We start from the raw sequence: 22,232 nt of genomic DNA, 5'->3' as shown, positions 1-22,232 counted from the left end.
CAGGTCTTAGGGCCCGCGACGGCGGGAAGAGCCGCTGGGGGTGATCCTGCCGGTTCCCGGCCTGGGCTCCGCCCCCCACTTGCAGGCTTTCCTTCCGTCCCTGGCCTGCTGCCCTGCCTTTTCGTTCTGGTGTTGGGCTGACCCTCCGAGAGTGGCCTGGGTGAAGGAGGCGGACAAGGCGGGGGTGCCCCACAGAAGGAAGGGCAGGGCAAAGGAAGTGACCGTGGTGGTGACCCTTGCAGGTGTGTTTGGGAACCGGTCAGGGAGGCTTGAACAGACAGGACAGAGGAGCAGCCGGGCCAGGGTGGAGACCTGGAGAGTCTGTGAGCCAGAATTTGGATAGGGCCGAGGGGCTAGGCAAGGTTCAGTCTCCAGCCCAAGGCTGCTCTGGGATTTCCTGCCTCCCCAGCACGGTTCCAGGCCCAGGGGACATCAGGGGCTACCAGGGTCCTTCAAATGCAACTCACTTTTAGAAAACACAAGATGACAGAGCGAAAATGCCTTGGGCTGTTTTATTCTAAAACTGTTTTCTTCATGATTTCCCAAGTTTCTCTTTGGCACAATCACAGCATGAGAAAGTCCTCCTCCAGCCCTCGGGGGGGGGGGTGTACTTGGAGATACAACACTCCTGGTCACTGTCCTGTCTACCACCCGGCTGCTGAGGAAGAGTGAGGGCAGGTGGCTGGCCCTGTAGACAGCCAACATGGCCTCACAGTGGTGCTTTGGCCAGGCCTGCTTTAGGTCCCAAAGGTAGGCAGGACATGAAGGAAGCAGGAACATCAGCACCCTACTGGGTGGAGGCAGGGGGTGCTGCCTTCCTCCCTGTCCTCACTCTCTCCACATTCATTCCCCTATGGGTGGTGCAGGTAAGGCATGGGGGGTTCAGGCAAGGAGGCAGGGCACTGAGGATCTCAACGTAAGCGTTGGCAGTGTGCCCTCAACACTGGGGCTGAAATACAAGAGGAAGAAAGATGCGGTGAGTGACTCTGACCCTGCGGGTTCTAGGAGGAGGGATGGTTTGGACACAGCCAGCCCAAGGTGGTGGGCCATGTGCAGGGAGAACCAGGATGGAGGCCGGTGCAGATGTCCTGTGACGGCGGGTCAGGCCAGCGAGGAGGAGGGCCGAGGTGTGGCCACTGGTTTCAGGGCCAGGTCCCGGGCATCTGCAGCCTTGCCGGTCCTCTGCTGGCCTTGGGAGTGCAGGGCAGGGCAGCTTTGGACCCAGGCAGGCAGAGCCTTCCCACCCTGGGCACTGGCCTGGGTTCAGCAGGTGCTAATGGGGCCAGGAGCACTTCTCAGGGGCAGACTCCGGGGGCGTCAGACACTTCCCTAGTTTTTCACAGCCCGGGGGCGCCCAGTTCTGCAAAGTGATAATTCAGAAAAAGAAAATCTGGTTATTCCAAGCAGTGAAATCAGCAGCAACTTGCGGTTTTAAGACTCACTCCCCCCCCCCGCCCCGTCCCTGCACTGTCTCAACGAGCTGGAGCGTGGAAATAACCTCCTGTTTTCACCAGGTCCTCCCCTAGGCGGTCACCTGTCTGTTTCAATTTGGTGGTGTGGGGCGGTGAGGCAGAACCAGCCATGGGACAACAAGGGCTTCTGGGGTGAAAGAGGTCAGGATGGCCGTGGGGTGGGGCCTGCAGGGTGACCCTTGATTCCGACCCTCTGCCCAGCACCCTTCCAGGCACAGGGATGAGCAGCTTCCAGACCCTGAGGGCTTCCCGAGGAGCCCCAGTCAAGAACCTGTCCACGTGCAGCTATGCCAGCAAAGGACAGCACACCCCCGGGAAGGGCTGATTGGGAAGGTTTTCACAGCTTTGACCAGCAGAAAGTGCTTAAACTGCCGGCTTCGATTTCCTGGGCCATTCTTTAGGGCTGAACCTGAGCAGGGCTGAGCCACTTCAGTGCAGTGGGTGGGGCATGGCCTTGGGGTACCCCTCTCTCTCTCACTTGAATACACACCCCTGCTCTGGGTGAGAACATTTTTCCAAGGAGACTTGCCCTAGAGGAGCCCTCCTCCTTGGAGGGCAGTGCAGCCTGGTCTTGCCATGCACAGCTGGGCCACCTCCCTCTGCACCCAGAGGCCCAGAGTCTCCCCTCCCGGGATGTCAGCCACCGTAGGTCAGTGCTCACTCTGCCCTGGGTGATGTCAGCTGGCATTCCCAAGTTAGTGGTCCCTACACTGTGCCTCGGTGGACCTAGCTGCTGTGTGGAAGGCTGGCCCTGAGCGGGCGTGTACAAATGAGGAGCCACTGGAGCCGTGAATGCCAGCAGGGTGGCAGCTGTGGTTGTTGCTGTGGAGTCGACTCGGACTCACGGCGACCCCACGTGTGCAGAGTAGAACTGCTCCGTAGGGTTTTCAAGGCTGTGACCTTTTGGAAGCAGAACCGTCAAGCCTGTCGGTTGGTAGGTTAGTGTGTAACCGTGTGTGCCACCAGGGGCTCCTTAAAGAGTGGCAGAGCGGTGCAGAATCAGGTCCTGGGCCCATCTCATCTGGACTTGGTGGTCTGAGGCTGTGTTGGTGCTGTAAGGTCTCCCCAGTGTCTGATGTGCAACTGGGACGGACAGACACCACCAAGAGCTATGACAGGCCTTCTCTCTTGTCACCCAGTACTTCATCTTGGGTGGGGCTATGGGATTAGAAACTTGAGAAGCCTGGCCAGGGCTGGGTGATGGGGAAGGGGTGCAGAGCAGGGGTATGTGAGGCTTCACATGTACATGCCAGCACACTGACAACACGCATCCCCACGGCTGTGTGCCCATGTGCGCTGACATGCGTGGAAATCACATGTCCCTTGAGTGCAGTGTGCCCTCTAAAGTCTGGGGACCAGCCTGTGCTGCTCCAGGTCTGTTCTCAAGGGTGAGGATGTGGGGTCAGCCCCAGTTTTCCAGGTTCCAGGGCTGCTGACAGGCAGTTCCTCCAGCATCCAGCAGATGGCAACGCCTTCTGGCACCTCCCCAGTGGTGGTGGTTACATCCCTGTGCCTGGAAACCAAATCTGGGCAGCAGAGTCCTCCCAAGAATGGCTTATGGGGAGGCGGCGTGAAGAGACGTCACAGTCACCACAAGATGAGACTGCACATGTCTGGGTCCCAAGATGAGGATGATGCAAGGCTGCAGGGCGCTGGAAGCCCCCGCCGAACTATTGAGGTGCAGGGGCCACAAACCTGCCACCAGCCCATCCTGAGCTGCCCCTCCCATGGGTTGGCATTCTCTGCAGCCTGTCATGGCCATCCCGCTGATAGTCCTCAACACAGGAAAACAGCCTTGTGCTCAACTCTGCTTCCTGTGCACAATGTCCTCCCATTATAGCTCATTACAGCTCCAGCCGAGCCAGCAATCATGCCTCCTGGCGGATGTGTCCACCTGGCCCCGAGCTCTGTGTGTTGTGCCTTCAAGGGAGCTTAGGGGACAAAGGAGTCTCCGGGCAGCTGCCTGACTGCAATCTGTGGGTCTTAAGTCAGTTTTTTCTCCTACAGAGAAAGAGCCCACGTTTAACGCTCCTAGAAGTGCCGCCTTCCCTCCACCAGTCCCTTTAGAACTTGACCCAACTCATCAACGGGCACAGGTGGCTGGAGGGTTGGGCGTGGAGGGGTGTGGGCACCGTGGGAGCTGCTGATGGGATGGGTGCAAGACACTGGGCACATGCTGTCTATTCCTCGAGCAGATGGCTTGCCCCATTGCCCCAGGTCATGGCCGCACATGGCGGCACGGCCTGGTGAACATGGCGGGCACAGCGGTGTTGGGTGGTGCTGGCAAGTGGATCCCCTAGGATTCTAGGATCCCACCTGCTGGGGCTGCCTGTTGGGTGTGCTCACTGAGGATCTGCTCGCTGTCCCCACCAGGAGGCCCCAGGGCCTGAGACCATTCGGGATGGCCAGAGCACTGTCTAGAGAGAAGTGGTCCTGGGCTGTGGTCCCACAGTCCCAGCCAGTGGGGTTTCTTAGCACTTCTCTGTGGAGGTCAGGGCCTGGGGGTGCCCTGTGCACCGAGGAGGAGGGTGCCTGGGTCAGAGCAGCCACATGGCCTAGACACTTGCTGTGGAGGACCTCAGGGTGTGCAGCAGCCCCAGGCATGCAGACCCCAGAGCGTAGAGTGGCCCCAGGTTGCCCATGAAGGGAGCCCACTCACCATGACAGCTGGGTTGCACACGTTGAGCTGGGGCTGGCCGGGCACCAGGGCCTCACGGTGCTGCCGGACAGCCGGGGTAATCCTGAGGAGGGCATCCTGGTACTCGGCGCTGGCAAAGCTGGAAGGAGAGGACACTTGGTCATGGGCTGATGTGGCCACTTGGACCCCAGTGGTGGGCAGGAGGAGGGCACAGAAGACATCCTTCATCTGGACAAGAGGGGGCAGGGGACAGGCAGATGAAGACGAGGACCAAAGTTGGGGCAGGAATGTGGCCGGTAGTGTCCACACTGAAGCACCCCGACAGGAAGGAGGCAAGGCACTTAGGATAGCTGTGAGAAGGACCTCCTTGGTGGTCTGCCCTGTTCTGCTGGGCAGACCACATTTGACAGGGACCTGGGAGGTGTGGCTGGGTGGCCAAGTGCCCTGTGGCCACAGTCTGGCCCCAGGATAGGGTTCTGGAGGCAGAGTGGGTGGGGTGCTGGTGCCGGGTAGGGTCGCGCCAGCACCTCTCTGCAGCCTCCTCGTGACATGCAGGCAGAACATTCGTGAGTGTCGTGAATTTGCTTCGTTACCAACTACTGCTGTCCCAGTACAAGAAATTTGAAACAAGAAAAATGTCACCAACAGCTGTAAAATGCCAACAGAAACACTTGCAGCATCTTGAGTCTTTCTATTATTTTCTAAGAAAATACTTTAAACAGCCCAGGCATGTGTCATGAGGTTGGTGTCACTGTTTCACAGTGGAGCGCCCTGAAGCCAGGTGACCTCAGTGGGCATGAGCTTTTCTGCTACTTAAACCATTCCCAGGAAGGCAAACAAGCATAGAAGATGCCATTCATCACCAGGGACAGAAATGGGAATTAAGCTACAAAACCAGTGCAGGAGGGGGCAGAGGCACCCCAAAACAGATCACGCAGACAGATAGCATGTGAGAAAAGTGGGCAGGTGGGGGTCCAGCGGGGAGGGGGTGCACAGGGACAACATTGTTGTCCCTTTGTGTCCCCTCAATGAGCACACAGCTGTTCTGTAATTGGGAAAACAACTAAGAATAAAGTGTTACTGTGGGCATGGTGCTGGCGGTTGGCGAGGCTGTCTGACACATTCTCGTGGTTCAGGTCTCAGTGGCTCCGAGAGATCTACCCTGCAGGCATGCATGTGGGTGACCTAGCTCACCTGAGGGGGTAGCGCTCCCCTGGGTCTCGTCCCAGGTGGAACAGCAGAGGCAGTGCCGTGTGCTCCTCCTGGGTGTGGGTTGTGACTCCCGAGATGTTCTGCCCTGGACAGTAATTGATGCCCTGCAAGAGAGAGGCAGAGGAGGGTGTGCCATTCAGAGCTGGTGGTGCCCTGAGGCTGGGCAGCAGAGCCAATGACCGAAGGCTCCCTGATGGCAGCCCTTGGTGACCACTGAGCCCAGAGCTATGGAGGAATCATGTTCCCCATCATCTCCCCTACTTTGGCTAAGGGGGATGAGTGTCTTTATTTAGTCAGTCTCATAGCTTGATTGCCACAAGTTTTGAAAGAGAAAGCTCATTTCTAACACTCCTATCTGCCCAGTAGAGGAAACGGTAGGGTAGAAGGTGACAGTTCACAATGTTCCTTCCAAAATCACAAGACAGGTGAGGCCCACACAACTGAAAGCCAAAAGACAACATAGACAGCAGAAAAAGACCCACAAGTGATCCAGGTATTGCAGGTAACAGGCAAGGACTTTAAAGTAACTACAATTAACATGTTCACAAAAAGACTGAGAAAATAGAAAATAAGCTAATTCTCCTTTTAAAGGCTCAGGTGTGTGGGCACAGCACCCTCCCTCCCGCCGACACCAAGATACAGGAGCAAAATGCCCAGCCCTGGTCTACACATGCCAAGGGCTGCCTTCTGCCCTTCTATGCTTCTTTACCCAGGGGGTAGCCTCTGATGCGCATGAGAGTGAACTCTGCACATAAGCTTGTGGTCTGGGCTCTATGACCCTCTGTGGCCAGGGGCCAATCTGGAGATCTGTGTTCTGGTACTTGAAGTCTGCTCCTTGGGGATCCCAGATTTCCAGGTGGGAAACCCTCCACAGGTCTGTCACAAGGGGAGAGCATGCAGGAGGATGCGCTCCCTGACTCAGGCACTGGTGCCCAGGGAGCCCTGTATGGATTGGTGTTAGCAGCCCAGCCAATGCAGGCCACTATCAACAGGCATTGGAGATGTGCCTATGGCATGTGCAACGTCAGCACTTGAATTGGGGATGGGAGGAGTATGTGGGAGAGTCATCTGTTGCTTCCGAAATCAAAGCTGAGGGCTGTCTGCAAGTATCAGGCCTGTCTGACTGCACACTGTTTCTAAGTGCCCGTGTATTGTAATGGACAGTGGCCATCGGAGCAGTTAATGTTGTGCGTTCACACGGCGCGAAGTTACGAGCCCATGAAATTCCACTTGTCCACACTGAGGCGCCAAACCCTGTGTCGGTGCCTGGAGTGTAAGGGACTGAGGCGTCAACTGTTCAGGATGACTGATAATGGGCTCAAAAATGAATTTAAAAAAGGGGGCGACCTCTTGACCTCTGGGAGCAGAAATGCTAAACAATGTGGATTTAACAGCTGGAGAAGCAGCCGCATTTGACATAAAAACGCTGAGCCTGTACTGGAGAGGGACCCAAGTCTAGACAGAAAACACAAATTATAATTTGGACGCAAATCAAATAAGCTACTTAATTAAGATCCTGCTAATTGTACAGGGTTTCTCTCAGCGAGGCTGTGGAGGGAGACATTGTCTGCTGGGGTTTTGACAGCTGGGCGGTATGCCCACAGTACCCTCTGCCCATCATGGAGCCTCAGGCACGCTGGGGCAGTGCGGCTACCCCTCTGCCCAGACCTTGTCCTCAGAAGGCCCTGGGCTGGTTTTTGGAGCGGCGGGGGGAAAGGGGGAGGGGAGATCCATCTGGTTAGGCTAATGTGCTTGGTAGCAATGTCTAACCATCCCACCTCCTCCTTCCACCCCGTTGACATTTGGGAGTCCTTCCCCATGTGGCCAGAGTGTCTTCAGTGAGGTGGGCATGCTAACTCATGTTTTCACCCTCAGTATTAGGCATACAGAGGTGTGGCTGAGCACCCCCCACAAACTTACTGAGGGAAAGAACAGATGACCTCTTCTGACCCCCACAGCCAGACAGACATGCCAGTACCATGAATGGTGGCGGTGTGGCAGGAGACCCAGAGCCTAGCCGGGCCCTTCAAGACCCCACCAGGTGTGCGGCCTGGGCTACTTGTGGTAGAAGTGCCACTATGGTCCTCGAGCTCAAGGACATCATGAATCAGGGACATCTGAACAGCTCAGCTGATACATAGCTGTGTGGAGAAGGCCCTCCCTGAGGGAGAGCAGCCCATCAGAGTAGTGAGGGCTTACCCAGACTGGTAGACTTTTAGGTCACAGGGGTGCAGGATGCTCCCCAGGGCTGCGGAGGCTGCACCCGCCCTGTCCACCTGAGGCCTATGAGTCAGAATGGGCTGGACTGCTGTGCCTGAATCCAGGGGCCTCTTCCCTAGGAAGAGTCACCAAGCAAACCACTGGAGTGGGCCCAGTGGGGCCTCAGCAAGCAAGGCCTCCTTGCATACTACCTGGTCGCAGGGAGGGGAAGATAACCAGTAGGTGGGGACCCTTTCACATTGGGGCAGCTCCCCGGACCCCCAGGCCTTTTCCTTAGGGCAGCCCAGGACCCTCTGAGCAAAATCACTCTTATGTGCTAACTATCTGAAAGGTACAGGAAGGGCAGACCAAAGTCCCCAGAATCACTGGCCATTTCAAATGAAAACAATGCCTCTGCAGAGCCCAAGGTGGAGAGTCAGAAGGAGAGAGGCCATCTTTGGAACAAGTGGGGCTGTGGGGAGGGCCCTAGTGATGTCTAGGCTGCAGAATGATTGGACTCCTGACTCCACTCCTGCCTCTGGCCCTCCCTAGCGCCCCCCACCTCTGACCCCACCCTGCCTCTGATCCCCATCTCTGATGGGGAGTTCACCCTCTGCCTGGCCTGCCAGACACTGACCACATGACTTGAGGTGGTGACTGGCCTGGGCCCATGCTCCCCCAGACCCATCAGGGTCTGCAGCCACACAGACAGCTCCATGGGCAGTGTGTTCTGTAGGCAAGGTGCTCCCGTGCAGCCTGGGAACCTCTAGTCCCTCTGCTTGGTGGCAGCTGGGCCCAGGGTAGGGATGAGGGAGACTGGGCAGCCACTTGCCACTATTCACCTGCTCCAGGGCGCCTGCCTGAGACCTGATAAATTTGTGATTTGCATCAATTGATTCAGACTGTTCTATTAGGTTTTTCATCAGCTCAAATTGATTTTCCTTCCAATTAAGGCAAATTAGCAAGGTTTTCACTGAGGCTGGGAGGGGAACGGGGTAGGAAAACTGGGAGGAGGACAGCCTAGGAGCAACCAGGGACCAGGGAAAGGGGGACAGAGGGAGGGGGCAGGGAATGAGGAGGGGGAGGAGGAGGCGGCAAGGGGACAGGCATGAGGGGAGAGAATGAGAGGATAGGAAAGGAGGGAGAGGGAGGGCTGTGCAGGCTGGGGCCCCAAAACCCCTGGCAGGGCTAATATGGTCCCTGCCTGTACTCTGTCCACCTCAGGGTGTGAGCGATCAGCATCAAGGACTGTGAAACACTCACAGAACGGGGCTGACAGATCAAAGAAGATGCTGCCCAGTCGGGGGATGGGGTGGTCGGCACCCTGCCCAGCCCCATGCACTCATCTCCCGCCTTCAACCCTGGGGCAAATGGCATGATGGCCTCATTCATGGGGCTGGGGGCATGGAGGCCCTGGGACCACTGGGAAGGACAATGCTGACAGTGCAGGCCCCCCTTTCCCAGCCTCCAGCTTGGGAAAGGGGGACCTGAGGTATGAAGGGATGCTGGCAGCCTGTGCAGAGCTCGGGCAGGGCAGGGCCGGGAAGGCACTCTGGATCATATCCTTGGATGGTCCAGCTCCACGGCTGTCCCTGAGCTATCCCCCCTGGGCTCCTAATGCCTTTGGGGCTGGGTCACACTGCAAGCAGGAAGGGGACACAGGTGCCTGCCCCAGCCTTAAAGATACCCCGCTACTGTCCTCATCACCCACCTGGCCCTGGTCTGTGCCTGAGATTGTCTCTGCTCAATGTCAGGCAGCAGGGGTGGTAGCCTGATGGTCATACCATGGAGCAGAGTCACAGAAGGGCGGGGGGCTCTACTATTCTGGCTGCCCAGAGCCCCATGTCGACACCTGGTGCCCATCCCACGACCAGTGTTACCTGTCTGAACTCCTCCCAGGAATTGGTCCAGGTCCAGAAGTGGGCCTTATACTGTCCCACAGTGGCAGCCATCAGCTCGTTGCCACGGTAATAGAAGATGGGCCTGTTGAAGGAGGGGCCATGAGTGACGCAGGGACGCCATATCCAAGCCCTAGGCTCCAGCGCACTCACGGGCTGAGCACAGATGCCGCTCTCCTGTGCGGCTCTCTCTGGATGTTAACAGATGAAATGCTCTATGCTTAGATCCTTCTGTGCCAAAGAGTGGCAAGCCCTCACGGCCCTTCCTTCCTGGGGCTGTGGTGAAAAAGCCCACTCTCGTGGGGAGGGGTCTGCAGGGGGAACGGAGGTGTCCATTTAGTACTGACCTGTCAATCAGATGGCCCCGTAGGAGGACAGGGAGCAGGTCCAGGCCATCGATCTCCCTGTCACTGGGTGGCTCCAGGCCTGCAAGGGACAGGCTGGTGGTGAAGAGGTCCATCAGGCTGCCCAGCTGGTGGCTCACCTGAAACCGACACAGCATGACCCACTGTCCAGGCAGCCAGGGGATTCAGGGGGCCTGTGTGTTCACCTCCCAGCTGTGCCCCAGCTGTGTCTGGAGATGCGTGTTTGCACACAGCACACAAAGGGCACAGGCAGTGTGTCTGTACAAGTAAAGGCATCTTTGTCCCTTGCACACACACACGTGTGCACACACACAACCCACACAGATGTGTCTGCATGCACAGGGTGAAGGTATCCCCACCGTTCCCTAAATACTGGCCCCACGCCCCCAGACTCTCCAGGAACCTCCATGTCCTCCATGATCATCTAGGCTGGTGCACATGTAGGGCCTCAGCCATGTGCTCAGCAGGTATGAGCGTGCTTACGTCTCACAGCCCTGCAGAGCGGGACTAGTGCCCTACTGTCATTGGCAGAGAGCTGCGCACTGGGGTCGAGGGATTTGGCCAGTCCTAGAACCCATGAGGGCAGAGAGGGGGCTCAAACTAGGCAGGTCTGGCCCCCGAGCTGAACTGTCGCTCACAGCATGGCTGCCACACAGACTCCTCAGCCTCGGGCTCTGCTAAGTCAGAAGCAGGTGGAGGGAGAATGCAGCCACTCCCACTCTGACACGCTCAGAAACCCTAAGCTGCTGAGCTGCTGACGCCACTAGCTTGGAGTGGCCCAAATCTCCATACACTAACACTGTGAGATGGCTGGGGCTGGTGGGGTCTGCTAAGTGGTGCCCAATGCTGGCACCTGCTGCATCTGCTTGGCACAGACGCAGCCTGGGTGGACCCACCAACTTCTTCATAGAAGAGAGACATAGGAGGGTCATTGTCACCAGGCCACTGCTCCAGGATGGGGCCAGTTAGGGCTGGCTGACACTGACAACTCAAACCCATTGTGGGTTTTCCCAGTCAGGCACGGGTCCCAGTAGAGAGGACCCCACAGACTTCAGAACACACCGAGGGCAGAGGGTGTGGTGGGTGCAGCAGGCATGGCTGGGGCCGATCTCCTCCTAGACGATGGCCCCTGACTGAACTGATGGTCCAGGTTCCATGAGCCCACGTGAGTTGGCTGTGGCCTTGACTCTGAGTTCTGACAGTCGTGAGGAGGGAGGGCCCACAGTCTCTGGTTGCAGGTCCCCTGACATCCCCCGCATGCCAGGCAGCTTTGTCGCCTCTGTGCTCACTGGGTCACGCCCATGATACTGGGAGAGTTTCCATGACAGGAGCAGCCTGGGGCTCTTCCTTGTGTTTGATACCAGCCACCCCCCCTTAGAGTCCACGTGCCTGTGCCTGCTCCTTAATTGCACATCAGGGCTTGAGCTGGGTAGTGGGGCAATGAGGGCTTGACTGGGACCCGCCTGAGAGACAGACGGACACTCTGTCCGCTGGGCAGAGCCCAGGAAGGCTGGTGGCAGCTTCAGCTGGGTGGGCAGCACCAGGTGGCACCACTCCCACCGCCAGCCAGGCTGAGCAGACGCCCCACTGGTCCTGGGATCTTGGTCATGCTGGAACCCTCCTGACACCAGCCTGGGGGATCACCACTTGTGTCACCCAGGCCGGCCCTAGCCTCACACGCGAATCCTCTGAGGGAGAAGAAACATCCTATGGAAACGGAAGGTACACAGTGTTATCTGGGTTCCGCAGGGTGCGTGGCAGGGGAGCATAGGGCTAAAGTCTGGTTAAAAATCCTTCGCAGTCTTTCCGAAGAGGAAGAAGAGAAGCGTCATCGGGATTTGGGTCAACAGTATCCTTCCATTCCAGTCACTTTCCTCCTGTCTAACATTTTTTTTTTTTTATAACTTTTATTAAACTTCAAGTGAACGTTTACAAATCCAATCAGTCTGTCACATATTAGTTTACATACATCTCACTCCCTACTCCCACTTGCTCTCCCCCTCTTGAGTCAGCCCTTTCAGTCTCTCCTTTCTTGACAATTTTGCCTGCTTCCCTCTCTCTCTATCCTCCCATCCCCCCTCCAGACAAGAGTTGCCAACACAATCTCAAGTGTCCACCTGATATAATTAGCTCACTCTTCATCAGCATCTCTCTCCCACCCGCTGACCAGTCCCTTTCATGTCTGATGAGTTGTCTTCAGGGATGGTTCCTGTCCTGTGTCAACAGAAGGTCTAGGGAGCATGGCTGCCGGGATTCCTCTAGTCTCAGTCAGACCATTAAGTTTGGTCTTTTTATGAGAATTTGGGGTCTGCATCCCACTGATCTCCTGCTCCCTCAGGGGTCCTCTGCTGTGCTCCCTGTCAGGGCAGTCATCGATTGTGGCCGGGCACCACCTAGTTCTTCTGGCCTCAGGATGATGTAGGTCTCTGGTTCATGTGGCCCTTTCTGCTAACATTTTTTTAAGGACAAGAAAAGAAAAAGAAATAAATGCAGACACTTCAAGTGTCTGGGAGGATCAGCCAGGAGGAAAGGGGGCTGGGACGGGGAGGTGAGAGGGAGCGGGTATCTGATCATCCCCCTATCAGCCTGGAACAGCTGGCGCACTCCACAGGATGCGCTCTTTGAAAAATATAAACTCTCCACGTGCACATAATGCCTTTAAGGAAAAGAAACCCGCTGGCTGGGGCCTCGTGTGGAGAAGAGTCACTGATGCCATTATCAGCACTTCCAAGCTTTAACTCTGAATCAAAGGTGACAATTAATAAAGTTGCCCCTGTCTGAGTGGGGGGAGTACAGCATGTGAAGCCAGTGGACAAATGTCAGGAAGTTTCTAAACAAGCCCTTTCATGGTTATCACAGCACGCAGCCTGATACCCTTCTAATTTAATTTTGCTGAGCTGGGAGGTGGTGGGGAGTGGCAGCTGAGATGCCTCTTTTCCCCTCAGGGAATAGGAACGTGTGGACAAGGGGTGGGCTGGCCTGGGGCAGAGGATTCCAAATACCAAACATGCATGTTTCTCAGCTGGACCCTTCTGGAGAGCAGATGGAGTTTGAGCGTCTGCAGTGTTGGTGTCCTATGAGTGCACCTGGAAGGTGGGGCTGGTGTGAGGAGCAGCGGGTACAGGTGGCTCTCCTCTCTCCAGTATGAACCGACAGTGTCAGGGTGGAGGGCCAGTGCACCATGTGAGCCTCGGCTGACATAACGGGCTCCTGTGCCCAGGGAGGGACACCACTGAGTATTCCCATGCCATGCCACTCGCTGGGAGATGCACTTTTGGAAAACAGATTCTGTGGCCACGTGAGTTCAGAACACTCAGCTTACTCCAGGCCCCTTGGGGCGTTCGTGACCACACTAGCAAACTAAAAGTTCTAACAAGTCTTGCAAAAAGAGACCTGTCCCACTCCGTTTTGCTCAGTAGTTAATGTAATCACAGGCCAGCCGCTCCTACTTGCTCAGCCCAGTAGAGTCCAGCTGCACCTCCAATGACCATAGGTGCTCTGCAGGGACTGTCAAGAGGGACACAGCCACACCCAGCCCGCCCCTTACCTGTCCTGCAGGGATGTGCCCAGGCCACCATGCGATCGCTGGCTCCCGCACACCCCCTTCGAAGGTGGTCTGCTTCCCACACAGAAAGGGGCCGTTACTGCCAGCTAGAGGGTAAAAGGTCACAGTCAGCCCAGGCAGCATCCTGAGGCCCACAGCTTGCTCAGCGGCAGGTGCGGCCACTCTGGCTGCCTGTTCTTCTAGGCAATGCTGCTGGACACACCGAGGTCATCACAATGCCCTGTGTTGGGTGAGGAGCCCAGACGCAGTTATGAGGCCAGAAAGCTCTGGAATTGCTTGGCAGTGGCTGTCAGGGAAACATGTGTGATGCTATGTCACACTCCTGTCTCAAGCTTACTCTCCAGACCTCGTGGGTCAGAACGAGGCCAAGGTGGGAGGGAGGCAGGTCAGACCAAGCATGGTGAGCGCAGAGAGGGGCTGAGGGCTGAGGGCAGGGAAAGCCCCTCAGTGGGGAATGGGTGCTGGTGGGCACCCCATCTTCATGAGAGGCTGTGTGCCCCTGTCCCAGCCCCCACCTGTACCTTCCCCACCCCACCTCCACGGCCAACCACACCTGCCCTTCCCCCCGTCTGTGTTCATACACATAAGCCCTTGTCCCCTTTGCCCCCCTGCCTTGGCTCTCCCCCCATAACTCTGCACAGCCCTGCCAGCAGACGTAAGGGGGTCCACCATGCACACTTGCCTTCTTTGGGGGCAGACACGAGGGCAGCACCGTTGTCCGACGTGAAAAAAATGAAAGTGTGCTCTGCGATGCCCAAGCCCCGGAGCAGTTGCAAGAGCTGCCCAACGCTGTCATCAACCTCCCGTACGGCATCCCCATACCTGCGGGACCCCAGGTGATAAGGGCTTCAGGGTGCTCCCAACCGCACCACCCCCTCCACTGCTGGGCAGCTCCCCAGCCACAGACGCCATCTTCCCGTGGACCGGAGCATTGCAGCTAAGCGCCCACTGCTGGAGGGGTTGAGTTTGGCTAAGGCTACCAGGTGGCAGCCATCGCTCCAGACTCACCGCCCTCTCTGACTGGTCCCCAGGAAAGGCTTGGAGGCATAGACAGGTGCGTGCGTGGCATCAATGGCCCAGTAGAGGAAGAAGGGGCGCTGTTGGGACTGCTGCCTCTTGATGAAGTCCAGGGCTTCCTGGGAGGAGAGCACGTCTCCCTCAGCCCCCGGGGGACCCTGCCCCAGCCTGCCCGCCCACTGCAGGTCCCACTACCTGCAGGTAGATCTGAGTGAGGTTGGCTTCCCCGGTCTTCAGGTTAATTGGGAATTCTTCATAAAATCTGAAAGCAACACAGATTCAGAGGAACTCAGGATCCAGGACAAGGCCCCCTTCTCCTGGACCCCACTGCTGAGTCACAGCCTCATTAAGCGGCATAGGACCCAAACCAGCTGGCTTACACCGCCCTGATACCAGGCCTGTCCAGTATGAGGTGAACTGCAGCCCTGTTGCCGTCCTGCCGTTTGGGAGCAGGAGTTGGGGAGTGAACGATAAAAGTGCAATGAGGTGGATCAGTGGTTGCCTGGGGGGAGGCTGGGGGGACAGAGGTGACAGATAAAGGTGCAGGGCTGCTTTTAGAGGAGATGAAAATGCTCTAACGCTGTGGTGGTGGGTGTACGAGTCCATGAATATGCTGTAGACCACTGAGTGGTAGGCTTTAAATGGGTGAGTTTTGCAATTACACCTCAAAAAGCTGTTTCAAAAAAAGGCACCAGGCTGGCTCAGCATTTGGTATTGACATGGGACAAGGGCTTCCGAAAGCTCCACCAAACAACATTCTAGCTAAGTGCTATTCTGAAGGAGTTGCTTTTGGGGGCCCACTTCAGCCTATCATTTTTTTCATCCTATGGCTGTTTTCCTGACCACTGAGTGTGCAGCCGACACGTCCACTGGGCCCAGGGTTCCTAGTGGGCAGCATGGGCCTGAGCACCCACACTGTATGCCTGACTGTGATCACAGGGAGCTGGGCCTGGAAAGTGAAACCCCACAGAGTGAGCTCCCTGAGGCTCTGGAGCAGAGCCCACAAGCAGAGACAACACAGCTTCGACGGTGCCGCAGAGCTGGCCACACTGCGGGGCGGAAGGAGGCCCTAAGAGCGGCTCACCCAATGCTCCCTGCGGACAGGGGTAGGGACGGGGTGTTACCTGCCAAACACCTCCCAGTCCTTGGACGTGGGGATCAGGCAGGGACCGGGACAGGGCATTACCTGCCGACCATCTCCCAGTCCCTGTACACGGGGATGTTGGGCTTGGCCCTGTTGTCGTAAGGTCCAAAGTGACAGTTGGGGGATCCAAACCACTCGTCAAAGCCGTGCTTCAGGGGGTGGAACTGGGGCCTGTGGCCCAGGTGCCTAGGAACAGGACCCAGGAACTCAGGACCCCATCAGCATCTTCATACCACATCTGGTGAGGCAGCACTCACCAGGTGTGCCACGCTGCACACACAGGGCATCAGGAAGCCCCACCTGGAGGAGGCCCAGCCCCACCCCGCCCTGCACCTGGCTTCCAGCCCCAGCAAGGCGTACAGGCACCACAGTCATGGGGACTCGTGAGACTGCCAGTGAACAGCAGCTGGGCCCTGATGTGTTAAATCATGACAAAGCCGACAACTGTGCCAACGCCATCACCCCAGAATGCTTCTTCCTGCCTCTTTTCGATTCTCAGGACCACCTCCACCACAAGTCACGGGCCTGGAGCTTCCGCTGGGTTTGCTGAGAGGAAGCCTCTCCATCAGGTAAGCACCACATCCACCATGTCTGAATGACAAGGCGCCAAGCCTCCCTCTCCCAGCTAGGGTGGTCAGGTCCAAGTTGCCTGCCCACAAGAGGAAGGACAAGCTGCTCCACGTTTTGGATATGCCTGCGCGGCCCACTACCTGAGATCGAGAGCTGAGCATAGCCATACCTGCACTGTGATCACTGTGACAGTGATCACCAAGACAGCTGTCCTGGGAAAGGCTGTTTAGGGCATTGAGGGGGTTCCTGTTGCAACCCCACCAGCTACAGGCTGCAGGTCCAGCTGTGGGGCTTCCTGCCAGGTCCGGTGGAGAGCCCAGCCTGCAGTGCTCACCACCCGACTTTTGGTTTCCCCACTACTCTGCCTAAGCTCTCCTGGCAATGGTGGGTACCACAGGGGTGCTTGGCCCCTGGCCCAGCATGCAGTTCCTGCATCCTCAGGGCAGCCGCTGCCTGTCTGGAGCATGCGGAAGTGCTCACCATCTCAGCCGTTAGGCAGCCCTGGAATCCTCAGGCTACTGTCCAGGCCTTCACCAGCATCACCTGGACATGCTCAGAGCCGCCACCGCAGGGGTGGGGAAGGGGTTCTGAGTGAGGGACAGAGCCCAGGGGAAGCGGTCACGAGCTGGGCAGTCATCAGGGAGGGGCACAAGAAGTAGGTTCTGGGGCTCACAGGGGCTGCACCTTCACATAGCCCCCAGGCTGCACACTTGGGCACCACTGGGATGACACAGGTGGAGCATGTACACACAGTGTGGGGCAGTGCTTATCCCTGCTGTTCCCAATCATGTAACTCCCAGCCACTCGCCCACCTCCCCTCCCCTGGCTGCGTCCCGTTCAGAACAGTCCAGCCCAGATGAAGGCGCCACTGCTGGCTGACAGTGGTGGGCTCTGTGTAGGGGGTGGCTAATGGGACACTGTGGGGTGCGTCTGGGCCTGGTTGTCCCCTTGGACATCGTGCTTGTGACCTACCGGAAAGCTACTTCCTCTCCTTCATACTGGAGAGGCAGCTGGTGCTGGGATTCAGAGTGCCCATTTCCTCCCAGGAATCGTTCCCCATTTGCAAAATTTCCATGATGCCCCTTGGAAAGCAGCACACGGCAAGAGCTGTGCAGGACCCACTCAGACGGGCATGCAGCACTTACCACTTGCCGACAATCTTGGTGGCATAGTTGGCCTTCTTCAGGAGCTCAGGCAGGAGGTGCTCTGAGTCTGGGATGCCCCCCACAATGTCCTGGGGTGTGTATGCTGTGGAGAGCAACATGGTTGATCCTGGGTTGTGCACAGGCCAGCGGATCTCACGGCTGGCCAATGCTTCACGTTAGTAATGGACCTAAAATTCAGTCTGTCCTTGAGCCCCGTCACGGGTAAGGGCTGAGGCCGTGGTTTGGAGCCAGCATGTCCTCAGTGCAGTACTGTACTGGGGGCGGTGGACAGGGGCATGGAAGGTGGGGACAGAGTCCACAGCTCCCTCCTACCTGCCCTCTGCCCACACACCTGCTTCACCCGTGGTCTCCATACTCACCCCCAACCCTCCTGGGCTCCCCAATTTGCTCTGAATACCCTCTTTTCTTAAAAGACCACCTGAAACCTCACTTCCTCTGCAAGTGTTTCCTAGAGACCCTTTCCAAGCTCCCCTGTACTCTCTGCCCAGTACCCGCCCCACCCAGCTCCATCAATCTCTTTATGGGCATACAGCTTGTCATTCAAGGGGGCAGATGTTTCTGGGCGAGTGCCCCTGGGAGCCTCTGCCCCTACAAGGCCATGCCCTTTGATGGGGCGCTGCCGTCAGCTGTCAAACATCACTGCATCCTAACAAGAACCATGTCCGATCTAGGTAAGCAGGCCTCTTGGAACCGAGTGGTTCCTGTTCAGTACGTATGGGCCTCCGCCCACTGCTCACTTTCATCCATGCCCCAACACCGGCTGCCCCGCCAACAGGGGCCCCTTGCGGGAGGGTGTACCGTTCCGGGCGTGCCCATTGGTGGTGTAGAAGCCGTTGCGAATGGGCAGGCGTCCTGTGAGTAGAGCTGCTCTGGCTGCATGGAAACGACAGAAACAGAAACGTGGTGAGGGTGCATGAGGGCGGGGGCACATGAGGGCATGGTGCCCTGTCTGTGGTGTGTGTACCGTGTCTCTGACGTGTCACATCTGTGATGCATGCACACCACCTGTAATGCATGTGCACCATGTACGTGATGTGTGCGTGCCCTATCTGATAGGCATGTGTGCCATGTCCGTGACATGTGTACCGTGTCTGTAATGCACCACGTCTGTGACGCATTCATCGTGCCTGGGAGGTGTGCACCCTGTGTGTGATGCATGTGTACCACATCTGTGACGTGCGCACTGCGTCTGTGATGCATGTACACTGTGTCTGTGATGTGCGCCCTGTCTGTGATGGGCGTGCCATGTCTGTGACATGTGCCCCGTGTGGGTGATGTGTGTCCTGTCTGTGATGCATGCATCATGTCTATGACACATGCACCATGTCTGTGACATGTACGTGATGTCAGTGATGTGTCGTTTGTGATGTGTGCACTGTGCCTGTGACACATGCATTGTGTTGTGTACGCCAGGTCTGTGACGTGTGCTGTGTCTATGACGCATGTGCCACGTCTGTGACGTGTGCGCCTTGTCTGTGATGCGTGTGTATCCTGTATGTAATGTGCTGCTGTGTCTATGGTACAGGCGCTGTCTGTGAAGCATGTGCTGCGTCTGTGACATGCGTGTTGTGACATTGACACTCATGTGCCCTATATGCAATGCATATGCACCACATCTGTGACGTGTCATGTTTGTGATGTGAGCGCCATTTCTGTGATGTGTGTGTCATGTTGGGTTTCCTGAGGGCTGCCACTGCCTTAGGTCCCATCTGGCCTCTTGGCAGCCCCCAGGTCAGGCACCACCATTCTCCTGCACAAGGGGTCCTTGGGTGCATGTGGCACTGTGGGTCTCTGCACAGGGCTCGTCTCCCAGGCTGCTGCTCCTTCCAGACCCCTGGTCCCTGGAGATACTCCCCTGAATCTTCCCCAAGAACAGCAGCCATAGGGCTGTATGACCATGAAGGCCTGTCTTTGGGAGGAAAGGGGAATGTGATGCCCCTCCAGGCCTTATCGCAGCTCATCCTGAAGACCATGCACAGCCACGGCAGCCAAGGCAGTGCTTCGACCTCAAAAATCCCCTAAAGACTCAAGTCCATGGAGGTGCCCTGATGCACCCATGCCCCATACCACAGAGCTTGGGTGTTCTTGAGAGTCAGGTATCCAACAGGAAAGGTCTTAAACCCTCAGCCCCGGGTGGGCACCACGGAAATGAACAAAGCTGATGCCAACCCTGGCCATCTGGCCCTACTCCAGCTGCAAGCAAATGCAACTTACATGGTGAGCACAGGGGGTTGGCTGAGTAGAAGCTGGGGAACAGCATGCCTTCTGCGGCCATTCGGTCCAAATTTGGGGTCTCTCTGGAAGGTTCTCCATTCACCCCCAGGTCACCCCAGCCCATCTGCAGGAAGAGCAGGGAGGTGCGGGTGAGGGTCCTTCTGACGCTTGTATCTCCGCAGGGAGATGTGGTGAGGCATGCAGGGAGCCACACAGGTACTCACAGGATAAGTGTGCTCACAGATGGCCAGCTGGGCCATGATCGGGGTCCACCTGTGCCCCCAGAGGCCCTGTGCCACATGGTCCCCGGGCTTTGCCGTTTCACAGCTCTGTTTTTGTTTGATCTTCCACCAGTGATAGTGCCTGTGTGCCTTTTCCTTTCTCCTGACTTCTGGCCCAATGTGTCCACACTCATGGGGAAATGGAATCTACATCCATTTATCTATCTAAACCTTTGTTCAACATAAAGACACAAGCTCTCATATATCTGACGTGCAAATTTAAATTTACAAACAAGTGGTGTAGAAACTTAAAATGGTGCAGCTGCTGTGGAAGACAGTTTGGCAGCTCCTCAAAAGGCTAAGCAGAGTCACCATATCACCCAGCGGCTGCATTCTTAGGTACATACCCAATAAAATTGAAAGCAGGGACTCAAACAGACATCTGTACATCAGTGTTCACTGCACCATTATTCACAATAGCCAAAAAGTGGAAACAACCCAAGTGTCCATGAACAGATGAATGGATAAAAAAAATGTGGTACGTCTAAACAATATAATGTTACTCAGCCCTAAAGAGAAACGAAGGTCTGACACATGTCACAACATGGATGAACCCTGAAAACATGACTCAGACATGAAATAAGTCAGACACAAAAAGAGGAAAATTGTACGATCCCACTTATATGAAATGTCTAGAAGACACACTGGTATAGACCAGGGGTGGGAGGGAGTCCAGAAGGGAAGTCATTACTTAGGGGGCACTGAGTTTCTGTTAAGGGTGATGGGCCACAGACGACTTGGTTGCTGCCCTTTGTTACCTGATTTCTTCCTAGGGGAGTGTGCCATTTGTTTAATCATACGTGGGTCTCTTGCAAGTATGTACAATGTGAGTGTGTGTGGGGATGGGGTCTGGAGACACAGACACAGACAGATAGGAGGACAGGAGGGTCCCACTTATAGTGCTGAGTGGCTGCTCTGGGCAGCCGGCTCCTGGGCAGTTTGGGCTTTTTCTTTGTACTTTTCTATGTTTTTTTTTTGTTTTATACACTCCTCATTTGTAATTTTTTTTAAAGTAAAGGTATTGGCACAAAAGGCAGCTCCCAGCAGCTACTGTAAGGGGAAGAAGCAGGCACGTGAGTGAGAAAGGAGTCATTTCTTATGACTTATCCACAAGGGCCGATAAGGAAAGGCAGCCTTCAGCAAGAGAAATGCATGCTTGCCCTGCAGCCAGTCATTTGGGAATGGCTTGCTTAAGTACAAAGTGCATTCTGAGATACAGGAATGGGGGCTGGCAGTGCTTCTGAGGGGAAAAACTTAGTGAACCAAGTGTTCTCACCCCTGGCTGCCTCTGCGTTTTAGCTTTGAGGGGGAAAGCCCTTGGGGAGACAAACATCCCACATTTCTACTTTCTAATTCAAGGAAAAACAGCCAAACAAGTCTGTATATAGCTCTTTGGGGGACCAACAAGTACTGAGTGTCAGCAATAGTCAATATTGTCCCCAAGTCCTCAGGACATCGCTGGGGGAGGTTGTATGAGTCAGACACTCACAGGTGAGCTGCTGAGGCGCAAAGAGCAGGGATAACCTGACTGCAGCCCACAGCTATTCAGAAAGGTGGGACCAGGCTAATCTGGGTTCTCACGTTCCCCCAACACCTTATGTCCACTAATTCCAGCATCTCCACTTTCGTTCTCTGGCTCCTGGGATAAGGAACACAGGACTGGATAGAGCAGCAAGAGGACAGCCCAACAGCTCAGCCCCTCCACCCCCAGGAAGGGAGAAGGGATGCAGGTGAGCCTAAGGCTACTGCCACACTCTCCAGATGGCTTATCACTTCCACCTGTGGGAGGCCCCAGCTGCACTTACACCAGACAGGTGACATTCTCACCAGCTGGTCCCTTCCTGCTTCAGGAACATGTGACCTTTGATCAAAGTCCTCAGGGGACTGGAGTGGGTAATCCAGGTAAGATGGGGATCAGGTAAGCCACAGGTTGGATGCAGGTTAGTCAGCCCTGCACCGCTTCCTGCCCCCCCACACCCAGGGCAGTGGGGGGCGAGGTGGACAGGGGTGCACTGGGGCAGGTCGACGCCCTGGCGGCCCTTCCTTCCTCTCAAAGAGGCTGCAACACAAGACGAGCGCTGAGGGCAGCTGGTCTCCCAGAGAGGGTGGGACAGGAGTCAGGAGAGAAGTCGCTTCCCGAAACTAGGAGTGGCGGCCTGGCTACGGTTGGTGGCCTGGCCTGCACCCCTCACCCCGGCCCCCACCACCCCTCGCCCGGACTCACGTCGTCCATGAGCATGAGCACGATGTTGGGGGGCTGCGGGGCGCCCACGGCCCCCAGCCCCGCGGCGCTCAGCACCAGCAGCAGCCTCCACCACTTTGTCGCCGCGGCAACCGCCGCCATGGCAACCATGTCCGGCACTGAGGAGCCGGGATACCGGCTAAAACCGAGAAAATGCGCGGGCCTGCCTTCCGGCGGCGCCGCGTGACAGGCTGGGCGGGGCCAGGACGGAGAGAGTCCGGGGATGGGAATGCCACGTGACAGAAGGGC

At 56.6% G+C, this 22,232-nt stretch overlaps 1 protein-coding gene across 2 annotated transcripts; it reads right to left on the bottom strand.

Annotated features, from left to right (window-relative positions):
• Nucleotides 1–484: 484 nt before the first annotated feature.
• Nucleotides 485–22,200, bottom strand: GALNS (galactosamine (N-acetyl)-6-sulfatase). Of its 2 annotated transcripts, none has more exons than XM_064273654.1 (14): nt 21,966–22,200; nt 19,461–19,584; nt 17,984–18,119; nt 17,226–17,328; nt 15,553–15,696; nt 14,562–14,628; nt 14,358–14,485; nt 14,032–14,171; nt 13,332–13,435; nt 9,767–9,903; nt 9,402–9,504; nt 5,305–5,426; nt 4,132–4,249; nt 485–1,360 (listed from the first exon to the last, which is right to left on the bottom strand). In XM_064273654.1, the coding sequence occupies exons 2-14, from the start codon at nt 19,557–19,559 to the stop codon at nt 1,274–1,276; spliced, it is 1,488 nt and encodes a 495-aa protein (XP_064129724.1). In that variant the 5' UTR covers nt 19,560–19,584; nt 21,966–22,200; the 3' UTR covers nt 485–1,273. The 2 variants fall into 2 exon arrangements, with proteins under 2 accessions (XP_064129724.1, XP_064129723.1); XM_064273653.1 differs by having other exon boundaries at nt 18,045–18,119; nt 21,966–22,194.
• Nucleotides 22,201–22,232: the final 32 nt, after the last annotated feature.

This window comes from Loxodonta africana, chromosome 21, assembly GCF_030014295.1.
Source record: "Loxodonta africana isolate mLoxAfr1 chromosome 21, mLoxAfr1.hap2, whole genome shotgun sequence".
Classification (NCBI taxonomy): domain Eukaryota; kingdom Metazoa; phylum Chordata; class Mammalia; order Proboscidea; family Elephantidae; genus Loxodonta; species Loxodonta africana.
Note: the sequence above shows the minus strand (reverse complement) of the source record. Positions and strands in the feature narration are given on the sequence as shown.

What these genes read in the sequence shown, in the direction of transcription:
- GALNS (XM_064273653.1), bottom strand. Translation starts at nt 22,094, where the DNA reads ATGGTTGCCATGGCGGCGGTTGCCGCGGCGACAAAGTGGTGGAGGCTG. An exon ending in CGGGGCCATCTGATTGACAG is followed by an intron (nt 9,505 to 9,766) that starts GTCAGTACTAAA and finishes CTCCTTCAACAG; the next exon opens with GCCCATCTTCTATTACCGTG. An exon ending in GGGGAGCGCTACCCCCTCAG is followed by an intron (nt 4,250 to 5,304) that starts GTGAGCTAGGTC and finishes CTCTCCTTCCAG; the next exon opens with CTTTGCCAGCGCCGAGTACC.